This window comes from Pelecanus crispus, chromosome 5 (assembly GCF_030463565.1).
Source record: "Pelecanus crispus isolate bPelCri1 chromosome 5, bPelCri1.pri, whole genome shotgun sequence".
NCBI classification, from domain to species: Eukaryota; Metazoa; Chordata; class Aves; order Pelecaniformes; family Pelecanidae; genus Pelecanus; species Pelecanus crispus.
Genome location: NC_134647.1, coordinates 25971872 through 25988904, shown reverse-complemented (window position 1 = coordinate 25988904; position 17033 = coordinate 25971872). Strand labels below are relative to the sequence as shown.

General features: G+C 46.3%; 1 protein-coding gene across 1 annotated transcript; it reads right to left on the bottom strand.

Moving 5' to 3' along the window:
* Nucleotides 1-15282: 15282 nt before the first annotated feature.
* On the bottom strand, nt 15283-16137 carry HOXD1 (homeobox D1). Its single transcript, XM_075710029.1, has 2 exons — nt 15693-16137; nt 15283-15554 (listed from the first exon to the last, which is right to left on the bottom strand). The coding sequence occupies exons 1-2, from the start codon at nt 16135-16137 to the stop codon at nt 15283-15285; spliced, it is 717 nt and encodes a 238-aa protein (XP_075566144.1).
* Nucleotides 16138-17033: the final 896 nt, after the last annotated feature.

Sequence of the window (17033 nt, the reverse complement as noted above, 5' to 3'; positions counted from 1 at the left end):
GGGTAATGGCAGGCCCTTTGCAGCTCTTTCTTGGTGGTGTACTACCTGTGTGCAATTCGGGCTATGGTCCTACAGAGAGGAGTCAGGGGCAAGGCTGCACTGGACCAGTAGAGAAACATCAAAAAAAAAAAAAAAAAAAAAACCAAAAAACCACTTTAAAAATACTGTGGATCTGACGGAGTACCCCAGTCATGGGGAGTTTCTACTCTTGATGGAAAGTCAACATGCTCCGCATGACATGTAGAGGCAATGTCTTAAGGAGCTGAAAGATGCAAGTTCAGACTATTTCACATTTCTTTTTGATGAAAGAATCCCAACAGGTGGGTTTTGGAGTTTTGGAGGGGTTGTTTATTAGAATCATAGAATAGAATCATAGAATCGTTTAGGTTGGAAAAGACCTTTAAGATCATCCAGTCCAACCATTAACCTACACTACCAAGTCCACTCTAAGCCAATCAAGGGTAGACTAGACTAAACCATGTCCCGAAGTGCCACATCTACCCGTTTTTTGAACACTTCCAGGGATGGTGACTCCACCACCTCTCTGGGCAGCCTGTTCCAATTCTTGACCACCCTTTCCGTAAAGAAATTTTTCCTAATATCCAATCTAAACCTCCCATGGCGCAGCTTAAGACCATTTCCTCTCGTCCTATCGCTAACTACTTGGGAGAAGAGACCAACACCCACCTCACTACAACCTCCTTTCAGGTAGTTGTAGAGAGCAATAAGGTCTCCCCTCAGCCTCCTCTTCTCCAGGCTAAACAACCCCAGTTCCCTCAGCCGCTCCTCATAAGGCCTGTGCTCCAGACCCTTCACCAGCCTTGTTGCCCTTCTCTGGACACACTCCAGCACCTCAATGTCTTTCTTGTATTGAGGGGCCCAAAACTGGACACTGTATTCCAGGTGCGGCCTCACCAGCGCCGAGTACAGGGGAACAATCACCTCCCTGCTCCTGCTGGCCACACTATTCGTGATACTATTTTTAAATTCAGTGTAGAAAGAGCTATTGGGAATGCTGTACCCAGCTCTAGGGTCTCCCAAGAAAGGTGACTCAAGTCATCTTCAATTCCTCTGCCATTCATCTATGTGGAGCCCTGATACGTGTGAGGGTTTAATCCCATTAGTTCTCTGAAGATAACAGACTAAATACAACTTAGAGCCTGAAAGCAGAGAAAAGATCAACCTCTACCTGCCTGAAATTGCCACGCTAATTGCAAGTTAGAATTCTTCCCTGATAGAAATATGAACAAAAATGTTATTTCTGGCTATACAGCTTTGGAATAGATTGCTCCCCTGGATTGGTTCAGAACAATGTACCAGTTGAACCATTAATTTTTTTACCTTTAAAACACAAATTATGGAGGAGAGGCAAAGTGGGCATAAAATCTGAATTTTACAGGACGCTGTTCTGAGAATCTTAGGTGCTTTCTTTACTCACCATACTGAATATCATTTCAACGTCCTGGTACCAAAATGCTTCCTAAAGTGTCTTGGGGACAATAAGTTATAACTGAAGGGACTCAGTAAATGGTACAGCTGCCTTTTCTTCACCCCAAGTTAAGATTCCAGAAGACAAACTCTGCGTTTTGAGATGTACACCTTGCCTTTAAACAACCAGTAAATTCTTAGTCTTGATTCTATAATATAAAGGCTATCCAAAGTTTGGAAAAACACCATAAAGTATACATCCAAAATGTAGGTTGCAGAGAAGATAGTGGATATGTGAAGGACTTGTTCCATTATTTTACAGTGCCTCTTGATCCTCATTTCTTTAGCCACACTTTAGTAAGAATTAAGAATATCTCATTTTATCAAATAGACTTACTCTACTGTGAGGGACAGATAACACGATATTTCGGTCTTGTAAGGTAAGATCTTATATCTTGTAAGTACTAGAAGATATGGAACAAATATAGAAGTGTATTAATGTTTGTAAAGTATGTGAAAGTCCTCTGGTGACACTTACTATTGAATCACTAGGCATCATTACTAAATATATTCTGCACATGGTAGTGGAAGCATGCTATTAGAGCAGAAGAGCCAGTAAATACACTGGCAGAAAAGCCAGTAAATACACTGGAGCAATGGACAGAGGACTGAAAACAGTGATGTGGAAGAGGACTGATTATTTTAAAATATGCTGATGAAAGTGACATTTCTAGTTACAGTTGTAAATTGAATAGTACCAAAATTACAGAAACTCTGAGCAGTCTTGAGAAGTTGAGTGGCTTTGTATTAGGAGATTACAACAGTCTAAATTAAGCTGGTGTGTCCTATTTGAGTCCTTTCATCACCAACAGTACTTAGAAGGCTGAAAACACAAGACATGGTGCACAAGTTGCCCTGATTAGGCTGAGCATGAACTAGGTATGAGCTAGGCCAAATCCACATGTTAGCACCCAATTAAAGAGGAGAGTTTCTCTGTAGAGCTCAGTTTGACACAAAGATCTCATCTCCAGAAATGGAGGTGGATGATACAAACTAAGCCAGGCAACAGAAATCAGGAAGTAATCCAGCAAGTATCAACAAATACATGCTAACAGAAATCTGTCAACAAATTCAAACAATTAGCCAAAACGGGAGGAAAATTGAGTGAGCTCAGCCCATGCCTCTGACATGGCAGGACACATGCTCAGGCTCCATTCTCTGGGACAGGAAATTGGGGCGGTGTTTTTTGTTTCTGCATTCCCAGTCCTCCTCCCTGCTCCCACTGAAAGGGCTGTTTTAGCAGAACGTCTTGTAGGAAATCCTCCAGGGAGATCTCCAGTGATGATAGACAGTAGCAATGAAACTAACTCCATCACTACCTTCACCTTTATTCGATACCTTTATCTCTCCTCCCCTGGCTTTTTGAGGAAAGGCATCACTCTTGTGAGCGTGGCTTCCTGCAGGGCCTGCATGTGCATCATTTCTTCAGCTGGCCACACCATTAACAACTGTCTGTCTGGTAATTCTTGCTCCACACCATGGAAAGCTCCCCAGCATTCACAGATTTTAAAGGCACAACAGGAGATCCCAAGGTGTTAGTCCCTCTGATTTCAGTGCAGAGAGAAGGACGCACTTTCAGATAGTATTTCAAGGGAAACCAAAAGGCAGAATTATGCTCTCCCTTGGGCTTTGCATCTCAGAAAGTCAACCGGAATAAATCTAGCAGAACCATTACCCCTTAATAAGGGTCTCGCCTTACACAGGCATGCCCAAAAGATGGAGTACATTTTTCTCATAGCCCATCTCTCTACATGGACTGCCTTTACCAGGTAAGGTGTTAATTGCTAGGGTAACACTGTCTGCTGGGGAAACGGGACTAGGCCATATATACATACACTGCATTTTAAATAGAATGGAATTTGAATAGGACTAATCTTATGCCTAGGAAAAAAGACTGTTCTTATTAGTTCCCTTAATATTATTTAGACACCTTTTAACATGTATGTTTAATTTGTATTGTTCTTCTGTTCCATGTTAATATTTAACAAAATGTATGGCTATCAATAGTGCATGCCTATACCTGCAATATAAGTCCTTTGCAGATAGCATTGTTAGGAGTATTTTTTACACGAGGCATTGGGAGATGGCAATGAAAGACTTTTGGTCTCCTGCATGGTTTTTTTGGTTTTTTAAGCTGTTTGCTTTTTAACACAGCCACTATTGTTGGTCACTCAAATTACAGTCTAACCAGCCAAGTGTATGACAGGACATAATGTTAAACCAATCACCAGAAAGTGGAGGCATTTGAATGAGTTTCTCCAAATCTGACTTGTGCTAGGTGTCTGTCGTCGTTTACCCATGGCCAGCAACTAAGCACCACGCAGCCGCTCGCTCAGTCCCCCTACCCCGATGGGATGGGGGAGAGAATCGGAGGAGTAAGAGTGAGAAAAACTCCTGGGTTGAGATAAGAACAGTTTAATAATTGAAATAAAGTAAAATAGTAATTATAATAATAACGATATAATAATAATACTATACAAAGCAAGTGATGCACAATGCAATTGCTCATCACTTGCCAACCGATAGCCAGACAGTTCCCCAGCAGCGATCGCTGCTCCCTGGCCAACTCCCCCCAGTTTATATACTGAGCATGACATCACATGGTATGGAATAGCCCTTTGGTCAGTTTGGATCAACTATTCTGGCTGTGCCCCCTCCCAGTTTCTTGTGCACCTGGCAGAGCATGGGAAGCTGAAAAGTCCTTGACTAGCATAAGCAGTACTTAGCAACAACTAAAACATCAGTGTGTTATCAACATTCTTCTCATAATAAATCCAAAACACGGCACTATGCCAGCTACTAGGAAGAAAATTAACTCTATCCCAGCTGAAACCAGGACAGTGTCACATGCAGTTCTCAAGTTCATGAAGCACATTGGAGGCTAAGTCCAGTTTAAGGTGGATACAATGGTATTGTGTGCCAAACACTGATAGCAAACATTCCTCTTCAGAACACCATTGAGGTGGTAGAGAACGCTGCGGAGGTGTTCTGTGTTGCAGTATGACCTTTCTTCATCCCAAGACAGCCAGCTGGGACCACACGCTGCTTGGCAGACCTCATAAGAGCACTTTCTCAGCACACGACTGAGGACCTCTGCCCAAACCGCTGCCCTCCATTTCCATGGAGCGGGTCTCTAACAAGTCAGGCCTTTCCAAGACACAGGAGGAGCGCTGACAGTCATAGATTCAATTAGGAATGGTTCTCTCTGAAAGAGAACTCTGCAGAAATTTCACTGATGAGTGAAACCTCTGAAGACTGCATGTGTGGTATGGCTGGTGTTTGAGAACAGGCCAAGTGGTAGCAAGAGATGGCAAACAAACCAGCACTGAAACGCCTTCTCCTCACCTGGCCTGTGGCCAGGCTGCCCCTCTGGTATAACTTAGGGCATCCTGGGGGCTGCTCTGCCTTATGCTGCCTGTCAGTGTCTTTAAAAAGCTATTATGGCTGCTGGGAATCTCTGCAATGAAGGAAGACTCGAGTAAGTCCTTCCCTGCCAACACATCCGGTGCCAGGCAGCAGCAGGAGGGTGTTTTTAGCACGACTTCATGCCAGAGATTCTCTGTACACTAAACAGTCCGGCCAAGTACACAGAGCAACAGAAACAGATGGATCCAGACTAGCGTGATCAAATGGATCTCACAGGACATTCAGTATATCTTTAATGGAAGTGTTTGCCTATCAGCCATTTCATGCAATCTACTGTTCTTCAGTATGAGGAATGGTGCCAAAATTGCCCAAGTATGAGCCAAGCTGCAAAATTTTTAGTCACACACACAGGCCTGTGAGTTTACTAAGGAGGTACCATTTTATATGAGAACCTGAACTCAGAATTGAGGCCAAACTTCCACCTCTTCAGTTCCTGTGCACTTCCTTGGGAAGTTGGCATGTATGTCTTGTGGTAGCATCCATGCTGAGTAAGAAATGAAGGTGTTTTTATGGGAGTTCAGGTGTATCTTACAATAGATTTTCACACTACAATAAAATTAATTGCATGTTGCTGACAGTATTCTCTTATTTTCATAATCAGGCAGGTACAAATTTTGGTCTAATAGTTGTGTAAACAAGATAAGGTATGATTTCTAGGAACATGCTTCTATAAAAATGCAATAGTCAGAGTATTAACACTAACCACTTTGCACTTATGGAAGACATTGCATACTTAATTGACAGATCAGTTAATGCTGATGCATTTCCAACAACCCACATGAGGATAGAAAGAGTTTTCGTAGAGTTTTAAGAGGCACAAGAATAGCATTGCTGAAAGCAAACTCAAACTGTGTATGAAAGCCATTAGATGAATCATTTTCTCCTCCCTTTCTCACCTCCTTTCTTGCCTTCTTTTATTCAGCAGAGTCAGATTTTCAGGGGTGCCAAGTCTGTTTTAGCACATCTGTCATCTTTGCAGCTGCACTGAGCAGGCATCAAAACAGTTGTGCAGAAATCCCAACTTCACTGTTTTACTCACTGGAGGTGTTACCAGCCCCCAGGCTCTTATATCTCCCTGTCATTCACAGCAGCTGCTGAGGAGGTTTTCCCCATGCTCTGAAATAGCTAAGATGTTGAAGTCAGACCTTGATCTTCCCAGCTTTACCTAAACTTTCATGTGGGGGGCTACGCAGGTTGGTAAGGCAGAGCCTCTACAGCCACAGCCCATCCCACTACCCCTAGCACAGGGTATCAGGCATCTCCATGGGTCCAGGGATATCAATTCATGGGTCAGGGACCAACTAAGCAGGAACCATGGCTGAGCAAAGGAGGCAATTTTCCCGGGTTGAGCTTTAAATAGATCCCCTGGGCTGATGGGCAGGGTGTGGTGGGGGGTCCCAAGTGGGGCTGGTCAGGCCCATCAATGTCCCCAGGACCCTGGCAGCATCTCAGCTGCACTTAGAGCATGTTTCTCCACGCAAGTGGTGCATTTAGAGGAATAGGTTTCACATAGCTTATGCTGTATCGGATCAGGATTTGGCTTTTAAACAAAATCTCAGATCAGAGGGGCCTGCAAGCAGGAGCTCCCAGAAGGGAGACAACAGCTTCAATGGGACTTTGCCCTGTTTTTCCTGCCCATGCTATTGCACAGGTCCACACTGCCTTCCTCTCCCCTCCCTGCCAAACTGACTCTACCTTTGGCTCCCTTGGATCCAACCTGTGTTAACAGACTGCTTTCATACTTGTCTTTAATGCCTAATTGACCAGACACCAAAAAAACTTTTTTTTAAAGCATGGATCAGGGTTGCGTTGTCAAAACACCACAAATGTCTAAACATCAATCGTGACTCCAACTTGCAGTAGTGATGGCTGTAAAGGTTCATCCTGATATTTGTATAGCTCATACTGCAGCAAAATCCTGATCCATCTTGTTAATGAAAGTAAGAATAATTGTTCACAGTTTGACTGTAGGCACTGGTTAGGCAAGTCTTCTCAAACTCTAAAGATGTTATCTGGAAAATTAAGGAGCTGCAATTGAACTCAGTTTCTGGACAAGTGTGGTAAATACTGAGGAGGTTTATTAATTCATCAGAGCTCCTTGTGAGAAGGTCTAAATCCTTCTCTGGAGGCCGGCATAGAAAGAATTAGCTTTCTCCTTCCTGTAGAAATGATCAGAACTGCCTACCCTGCATGGAGGGAAGAAGCAGCTGTAATGAATTATTTATCTGTAGCACACTGTAAGAGGGATGTGCTGTGATTAATTGTAGAGCTGGGCAGGAAATGGTTTCCTTGTCCCAAAAGATTTTTGAGATTAAAAATGCGTTGCTATCCCACACTGGGATAAAACCAAAACCCCTTTAAAAAAATCTTAGAAACAGAGAGAGAGCAAAACCCACCTACAAAAAAACCCTCATCAGTCATATGCGTAGGACTCTCTTGCAACATGAAAGCCCAACAGAAAATTTTAACACCTAAGAAAAAAGTTTGGTAGAGAATTTACGGGGTCCAAACCATCCCATTCAACGTCCATATCCTTGGGGAGTGCTCTAGGGAGGAGACCAATCTGCTGGAGCAGGGACATGAACCTTGTTGATCTCACATGAATGCTGTCTCCGCTGAGCTGGGATGGGGCTTAGCTCTTGGCTTTTCATGCTGTCCATCTCACTTCAGCAGAAGAGTTGTGACTGGTTCTATCTGATTACTTGGTCCTCGGAGAAGCAACCCGTTGTTTATACTGAGTTTTCTGTTTTTACGGCTAAAGGCTGCAGAGCTGTATGATTTTTTATAAACTTGTTGCCTCCAGATAGGGAACCTCCTTTTTTAAAAAAGCTTACATGGAAGTGACTTTTTATTTTCTGAATCATTTCCCCCTCATGTCTCATAAATAAGAAGCTTTTATCTAGTTTTTTGGCCAATGTTTCCAGTTTAAACACATAGCCTGACTGTACAGGAGTGGCCTGCTATATTTTTAAGGGAGGCTGAGAATTGATTCACTAGGTATGACATAGCAGAAACTTCAGAAGTTGAATCTACTCCATCTAAAATCATTGTGTTGTTCCATAAAAGGAACAAGAAAAGCTTTGCCATGTCTTCATTACAGCTGTAGAAGTTCATACTTGACATAGTTTCTCCCCAGGGTACAAGTGTGGTGAGGAAAAAAATTATGCTGACTGAAATAACTTGAATGTATGTAGATTAAAAACATATGGTCTTTTTCGTAGTGGGTATGAGTTGGTGAGGCTGGGTACCTCCTGAGATTTGTGAGGAGAAGTGGCAGATCAGATTGATCCTTTTCCTGGCACCAGTAGAAGGATGTGAGAAAAGCACCAGGTGTCTCCTTTGGTCTTTTTTGAGACCAAGCAAGCCAGAAAGAAAAGGTAGTGCAGCAATGTTTCCAGAAGATTTTGCAAAGAACATGCACGTTGAAGCTTTTTAAACACTGGGACATGGAAAGGGAATGCCTGATTGAGAAATATTTTGAGCCACATGAGCCCGATTCAGTTTCCATGAGTGTGCAGAGAGCACAGGCTAGGTAAATTCCAGCCTAGTCCAGCTAGCAGCCATGTGTAAGCATGACATCCCCAATCCATTACCTCCTCTCAGTTCCCTGAAGGCTGACAAAAGTTACAAGAGTAATGTTGTTAGGATCTGAAGCCTTCACAGTCAGATGTTCAGAATTAAATGTGTTTAGTAAAATAAATGGCTGGGCTTGCCAATATATCTCAACTCTGGTACAGAAGGCACACTGATGATTCAGATGGCCAGTCAGTCTGAACTGTCAGCATAGCTGAATGCAGACAGGACCAATGCAAAACAAACCCTGAGACTGACAAACCCAGCAAATGTGAGCAATCGGTGGCACTGCTTGTATGTCATGCAGCCACCAGTGAGGCTCAGGCTAGCCTGCGGCTGCTGAAGGCTTTAGGAAACAAATTGCAGGCTGGTGGTGACCGCAGATCTGGGTGTCCCTGTCTGGAAGTGACCGCTGCCAACAACATCCAGATATGCCATCACCTGTTTATTAAATACAATGGATTTTAAATTTAGGAAAAGATCTTCAGAAAAACAGGCCAGAGCCATGCTCTTCCAGTTCCTGCTATGTGCACGCCTTTGAAAGCACGGCTGTCTGCCTCTGGGGCGGGCGAGCTCTGTTGCAGGCCTTAGATCACAGGTGACAGACACAGCAGCATCATAGATGACACTGACAACACACAGACAGGATGTAATGCTTTTTTTCTTTTTTTTTTTCCTTTTTTCTTTCACGTTTATGATCACCCCCTGAGTTGTGATAGTCCTTTTCTTGTGTGGCTTGTGCTGTAACAATTCACACCTGTGAAGTCCCAAATCAGATTACCAAATCTATTTGATTTGGTACTACATTTGAAAAGCAACCAGAAGCACCAGGTGGTCCATTTCTTAAGTGAGACGTGACATTAAGAGTGTTCAACAGTCCTGTCCCATTTTTTTGAACTGTCTGCCTGGCCACATTAAAATGAAAGTCACAGTCCTCATAGTGCTGGTACAATTACAAAATTTTACAAAATCTTAGACCGATTATAAGACATCACCCTGTTGCGTGCACTGTTTTGGGGCCTAGTCTCTCCAGCATGAGAAAATGGGTTTGATAACCCATTGGTGTCGTGTACCTACCACACTTTTACTGGCTGAATTTCTAAAGGGAAAGATAGATGTTTTTTATTGATAGGGTTTTAACACTGTTTGATAATTATCATTGGATTTGATATACTCAGATGTTGAAAAATTGTCACCCCACATAAATGGTGTCATTTATAAATCCATAAATGTGTGGGTTTAAAAATAATTATTCCAATATCTATGCTTAACATACGGATCTGATACTAGAGATTGCCAGGATTAGAAACTGTTTCCATTATCTGAACAGTAACTGAGCAAAATCTGATCTGAGTAGTCATTAAAAAATTTAGTGAGATTTTTATCTATTTTCAAATACCACTCTAAACTTTATTGTGTTTAATCTAGCTTACTTGTTAAAGAAACATAAAAAGGGGCATTAGGAATGTAGATTTAGTGTTAGCACAACCATTAAGATGAAGAGTAATGGCTGGGAAGCCTTAGCGCTCAGGTTCTTCTGCTATACTAATGTCACCCAAATCATATTACTGGGACACAGGCGTTTTTCGTAGGCTGTATGGGCAGAAAGAACGGTTCCTTTTGCCCAGCAGAAGCAACTCTCCTGATCCACTGAATTCACACATGCGTGTAATTTTTTCTGGACACCCACAGCAGCATGGATCAATGCATTGCAAAGGTCTTTGTTCTCCATGTAAGGGCACAAGCATGCAGGTTAGGTATGTCCCCCGTGCTGGTGGGTGTAGGGGTCTCACTGTAAGGCCAAGGCCGTGGGCCAGACTGCTTGAGTGAGACCTGTTAAACATTTTCATAAGGCATGATATGCCATCCTAGTTAAAAATGCCTTGGTTTCCAGAATAAACTGAAATTTCTTGTGGTTTCTTGTTTGTAACACTATGCTTTCTGATGAAGTGTAGTAATAAGATCTATTTTCCAGGTGGTGGGAAATCTGATAGGTTGGTAGAGAAGGAACTGACTGTATTTGTTCATGTATTTGTTTACTTAAACTGCTGGTTTTCAATCTGCTAATCACCAGGGGCTGTTGCCTTTTGAGGAAACAAAAACAGAAGAAAAACATAATTGTTTATGAAAAGCTCTTTTGTGGGACAGTGGTCTAAATTTTTGCAGTATAAAGGAAGCCTTGTCCTGCTTACAAATAGTTCTCAGGACCGTATCTCTACCTGAGATTTTAGCATTCTATGTAGCCATAAATTTAAGCCAAGGAAGATTCACATGTTGCACAGCTAAGTGTTAGTTTGTTTACTTGGCTGGTGCTCAAGAACAGCAAATGATTTCTGGATAAAACTCAAATACAATAAGACACTGGCTCTGGGAAGTATATTTTCCTATATATTGCCCAGAATTATTTGGGGGGCATTTTAGAGATATGGTTGGGGAAGGGGGTGAATAACAGATGTTGTTACGATAGGGAGCAGAATGATTTGTCATTTGGTTCACCTTTCTTTCTTTCAATAGGGTGCCTTTTCCTGGCCAAAGACTCCTCTAGTTCACCGACATTAGGAAAAGTCATAAAAAATTATGGTTGAGATCGAGTGAGTCACATATCCATATAGCCATATGTAGCCATATATCACCAATAGAAAAGAATGCATTTCCCCTAAACGTCAGTCACCTCTCAATGATAAACTGGTAACAACCATGTCTTATTTGGGGTTTCTTTCCATACCTCTTTCTCTTTGGTCGTCGGGGATTTGCAAGTGTTCTCGGGATTTCCTTGGAATTTAGGCTAACAGAGCGGTGCAGGGCAAATCATAAGTATGATTTATTAGCTGTTGGAGACAAGTGCTTGGAACTACAAGGAGGTCTTTCCATTTTGTAATTTTGCCTGCAAAGATTTTTCTTAAAAGAGGTAATAGTCTGTTCTCCTCTACTAATAATCTGTACTGTTTCATGGGTAAGCCACCGTTCCAGGTTTTACCAATAAATAGAGGAAATGGCACACTTTTAAAAGGAGATTAAAATGTGGTGATTGGGTTGCATATTTTTGTTTTCTGGCTTACGGCTGTGCTCTTTCATGCTCAAAATAAACTTATATATGCAGCTCATTCCATAAACCAGAGTCATTGGTTTGACCCTCGGCAAAGCGTTCCCTGTGCTGTATTTGCAAGCGATAACATATTCATTCAGTCCTGCATGGGAAGCCAGATACCCAGGCAAGCCTGGGTTCTTGCCTAAGCTTTGTTTTCAAAGAGGTGTGATTTTCTGTTATCACTTACCTATCCAAAGCATATGAAACCTCTACATTCACATGTACCACTTAGGACCAGTAATTTTACAACTCTTTTTCTCCTTGGAAGCCTTCCAAATCAATATTTCTGTTCTGTTTCAGGCAAAATGGGTATGCATAAAAAAAAATATTTTGTTCATATCCCTTTGTAGCCTGTGGCCCTTTGAGCAATACTCAGTAGGCAAAAATTAATGTATGACAGAAATAGAATGGTCTTTCTGTGGTTTCTAATGATGTTTGAGGGAAAATAAGGTCAGGAATAGTATTTTCATAATTTGTGCTAAATTATATGGTGGTGGGTATCTGCTGAGACAAGTCTGGAATATTTTGTTCCGGTTGAGGTGAGAGCTGCAGCTTGTGCTCTTACCTCTGTCTACCTAACCTAAAACCTGTTTCCAACTGCTAGGCGTCAAATTGAACACATGTGAGACGCAACTCTTGGGATTAATGTTAAATGAGTGAATCTTAGACCTTATCTATCATTTATTTGTCTCATGTGTGCACCCATGTATATCACAGGCATTTTTATTTAATTATTCAGGAAATTGGCACATGACTTGCATTAGCTCCTTCCTCTGGGTATCTTGCTGACAGAATGGTGCAAAGGAGCAATATCTAATCCTCATACAGCTAAAACTGTTTGTGAAGAAGAAAGATCCTTTTAAACTGGCCCTGTCATGTGAGCAGAAATTACACTTAATACTAAGTACTGGTTCTTAAGATAGAACATAGTTGTGTTCATAACCAGCAAATTGATTCAGACTGCCATAAAAGAGTTGTAAGGTTTCATCTTAATTTGCAAGTAAATCTCTATATATTCAGGCTGTGTCATTTTGATGGATACAGAACTGTGCACTGCTACAAGGCCGGCACATGTATTTACTTATTCAGGAAAATATATGGCATGAAAACATTCATTATAAAAGACTTAGTGTGCTCTAATGGCCTGATCCAACACCACCGAAATCAATGAGAATCTTTCTTCCCATGTTGCTAGCGCAGGAGCATGCCAGCAGTGTGGGAAACCTTCCTCCAGCCTGAAGTGCCTCGCACAAATGTCAAAATCATTAGGAAAGTAAAAGGCTGACAAACCCCCAACCCCATAGACATGTGATAAACTTGGAGGCAACTGAAAACACAGCTGTTTTCTAAAGTTCACGTGTGAACCACATGCTCTTAGAAAGATGGGTTATTCTGGCTACATGTCCATGCTTATTTGTTGTTTAAAAAATCAAAGAGTGCTAACAGAAGACTTGGTAAAAATGTACCTTAGAAGCAGCTGAAAAGGGTTGCTTAGTAGTTGACTTGCTTTTAATATTCAGCTTGCAAAACAAAATTGATTTACTTGAATTTTCATTAATTTTACCAGATTTTGCTTTATTCTGCTTTAAATAGCATCTTCTTAAAAACAGGTGGCAGAAATATTATTTCCCATTTTTTAATGAATGATCAGCCTGCAGTATAAATGCTTGTTTGGTGTCATTACTTTAATAAGGAACTGCAAACCACATATTTTGGTTGCAATTAATTTCACGCGAGTACTTCAGTCCTGAGAATTTTTCATTGATAACCCATAAAGTGAATCAGCCAGCGGGATGTGAACCATAACACCATATACAGAACAAAAATGTCCCTGTGTACATGCACAACCGCAAGCCTCTAGCTTTATTGTACTTTCCAGGTACAGTCGGGATATGATGTGTAATCAAACGCGTCTGCCTTGGGAGGTCCCCTCCCTCAGATGCTCACTGTGGGGGCACCCATCTCCTTGCCAAGGAGGCCTCCTGCCCCCACTCAGCCGTGGAGCTGCTGCCGCAGCATCGTCCCAACGGGCCTGCCCGGCTTTTGGCAGCATGCTGTTTCCCAGGGCTCCCACCAGCCTCCGCTGAAGCTGCCATCGGTGGTGGCTTCCCAGTCCCTCTACAGAAGAGAAGTCTCCTTAAGAAAGCCTATAAGTAGAGGAGTGCCTTGGGGAATGGAAGGTTTTACTGAGGATAAGTATCCCCTAACATTGCGGACTTGCCGACTCAAGACATCCATCTTCATCTTCTGTCTGTGTTTCTTTTGCCCAGCAAGCATCCAACAAAGTCCGACAGCTGTTGGTGTCTGGGGCTGGCTTCCAGACAGGGACCCTGAGATCCATCTCCCCTGGTGCTACAATTTGGTTTTCACCCCAAAGTCCAACACCCAGCAAAAATCCGGAGCAAAGAGAGAGTTGTCGAAAATCATTTTGTCCCACAAATAAGTAAAATCACCTTCCCATACATCCAGATGTCATTCCTCTCCGCATTGCTGTTATGCTTTTCCAGTCACAGGCAGGAAAAAGAGTCTAAACTCGGTTCCTTTGTCCACTTTGGTACTGTTGTTTTATCTCTGGGAAAGATGAAATCGGGAGAAGTGAGGATCACTGGTGAATTTTGCACTTGTATGGGGTAATCAGTCATTGTCACTCTTTTTGAACAACTATCCCAAGTAAAAGACCCAGGAACACTCTTGGTCTGTTGCTGGCAGAGGTCTGTGGTCAAACCCAACATCTTTCTGCACTTTAACAGGTCTTGAGGTTTTGCATGTGGTAAGACTTGTTGCAAATTGATTTAATATGGTACATTTCTTTAACCATAAGATACAAGCAAGCCTGGGAGAGCTGGATGATCTGACAGTCTGGCCCTAGATGCTGTAAGAGGCTTTATATTGTCCTGTCCTTGGCCAGGCACATGGGAGAGGTGCTGGGAGCCAGCGGAGCGGCTGCTGGCCAGTCCCAGGCAGCCCAGAGCCTCTGCAAGGAAAATCCCAGCACTTCTGCCGTTTGAATGGGAAGAGGTGCTCCTCCAAAGTCTTCATTTCTTTTAAAACCTTCCCTCACAGTTACTAAACAGATTTTGGACTAAAGCAGCCGCATCAGGAAAAGGAACGGGAACAAATGAGGAATAAATACTAGCATAAACAGCCTCTTTTTTTGCAGCACTTTTGCGAAGGGTGGGGCAGAAGACAAGGGCACTTTTTTCAAAAGGGGATCCTGGACTCGTACTGGTAGCAGTGACCATCCCTGCCCCTTCCCGTGAGAGAAGGTTTTCCCTGCTCTCCTCTGCTCTGCCTTCTCGGGGTTTCTTCCCCTCTTCTGCGCGAACTTTGCCTGAGCCTGCGGACCTTTCTTTTTAAATGCAAAACGAAGAAGGGGTGGGAAGCTTGGGGCAGCCCCCCCCGTGCACCCACGGCCCCGCGGATCCAGGGGAGCCGGCGGAGCTGCTCTCCCCGGGGGGGGAGCGGCAGCCCCCGTTAGCTCCCAGCTGCGCCGGCCCGGCGCGAAACCGAGCAGCAGCGTTTCGGGCTGGCACCCTTCCCTGAATCCTCGTCGGTAAAAGCGCAAAGAAGTTGCAACAGAAAAAAAAACCGCGGAGCCGCACCGCCGCGGTCCCGCGGGAGAGGACACCTCGGGCGCCCCGCCGGCCGCACCTTCCAGCCCAGCCCCGACGTCCCCGGCAGACCCCTCCGTGGGGGGCGGCGGGGCCTCAGGCGGGGCCGCCCGGGGCACCCGTGGGCGCGGCGGCGGGGGCGGCCAGCGCCTCCCGCTCCCGCTTCTTCTGCTTCATGCGGCGGTTCTGGAACCAGACCTTCACCTGGGCGTCGCGGAGGCGCAGGGAGCGGGCCACCTCGAGGCGGCGGGACCGCGACAGGTACCGGCTGAAGTGAAACTCCTTCTCCAGCTCCGTGAGCTGCCGGGTGCTGAAGCTGGTGCGTGCGGGGCAGGCGGGAGGTTCCCCCCCGCACGGCGCCGCGCCGCCTGCAACGCCGAAAAACACCGCGCTTCAGCGGGGGCAGGGGAAGGGAGCGGGGCGGGGGTCGGGGCCGGGGCAGGAGGGGGGCAGGGGGGAGCCGGGATGGGAGCAGCCCCCGCCCGCGCCCCGCCGCCCCCACTCACTTCTCCCGGGCGGGCTCCGCTTCGCTCGCATCCACTCGAAGGTGCGGGGCGCCGCCGGGGCCGCCGCGGGGGCCGGGGAGCCGGGCGCGGGGGCGGCCCCGGCGCAGGGCGAGAGGCGCCGCAGCCCCCCGCCGCCCGCGCCGGGGCAGGGGCAGGGGCGGCCGGGCTCCGGCGGCGGCGGCGGGCGGCCGCTCCCGGGGAAGATGGACGTGGCGAAGCCCGGCGGCCCGGCTCCGCGGTTCGGCCGGTACCCGGGGCCCGGCGCCTCGGGGGGGGCGGCCGCGTACCCCGCCGGCCCCGCGCAGGCAGGCGGCAGGGGGGGCGCGGCGCTGGCCCCGCTGCCCAGCGCCAGGAAGGCGCCGTCCCCCCGCCGCGGGTAGGGGGGCTGCGGGGTCCCGCGGCACAGCCCGGGCGGGAAGGCCAGGGGGAAGTAGCCCAGGTCCATGGCCCGCGGGGCAGCGCCGCTCCCCACACCCCGCCGGGGCAATATTGCCCTAATATAGGGCCGGGAGCGGGGCGGCACGTCCCGCCCCGCGGCCAATGGGAGCCCGGCGGGGGGAGCCCGCACCGGGTGTCCCGGGCGCCGCCGGCTCCCTGCCCACACCCGGCTGCCCAGGGCCGGCGTGGGGCCGCGGGTGGGCAGCCCCCCGAGCCCTCCCGGGACCCCCCTGGGGCAGGGCCGCTCGCTCTGGACTTGCCGGAGCCGCCGCGCACTTCGGAGCCGCTTGCCGGGGGTTTGGAGGGTGGGTGAGCCGGCGCTTTCCCGCTATCTGAGCTCCCCTCCCAGGGCAGATGCGCCCCCTCCCCTTGTCCCGCTGCCGGCCAGGCCCCCGGAGGCTCCCACGGGAGCCCACGCAGCCCGAGGGAGCCGCCGGGGCGCGGCGGGCTGCGCAGGCACCGGGGGGGTGCTGTCCGCACCGGGGGTGGGGGGGGCTTGCTGCACCTCGCGGCACTTAATGGTCTCGCTCCATCAGATAAGTGCTCTGCAGCCTCTCAAAAGTGAATCCCCGGGCTCACCCCGTTAATGGGTTTTCATTTTTCCCTTGGCGATTCAGCATTGTTTACTGAGCGTTTGCAGCTGGCAGGGAGTGCAGCAAGTTGCACTGCCCAGCCAAACCCTCCAACTCTCTCTCTCTTGGTTTTCATCCCCCCTGGAATGGCAGGAACGGGAACAAGCCTGGAGGATGTGAAGCCTGTGCTCCAAAAGTGGTCATCTTTCCCTAAATGGCTCCAAGTGACACTTGACCATCCAGTCTGAGCTATGCAAATGCTTGATTTGGATAATGATGGGTTTCATCCACCTCGTCAGCTGATAACCATGTGTCAGTGCAGTTCAGAACA

Bases quoted from the DNA above. Each gene is read 5' to 3' on its own strand.
- HOXD1 (XM_075710029.1), bottom strand. From the start codon at position 16,137: ATGGACCTGGGCTACTTCCCCCTGGCCTTCCCGCCCGGGCTGTGCCGC. The intron at 15,555-15,692 runs GTGAGTGGGGGC...TCGGCGTTGCAG, and splicing joins GCGGAGCCCGCCCGGGAGAA to GCGGCGCGGCGCCGTGCGGG.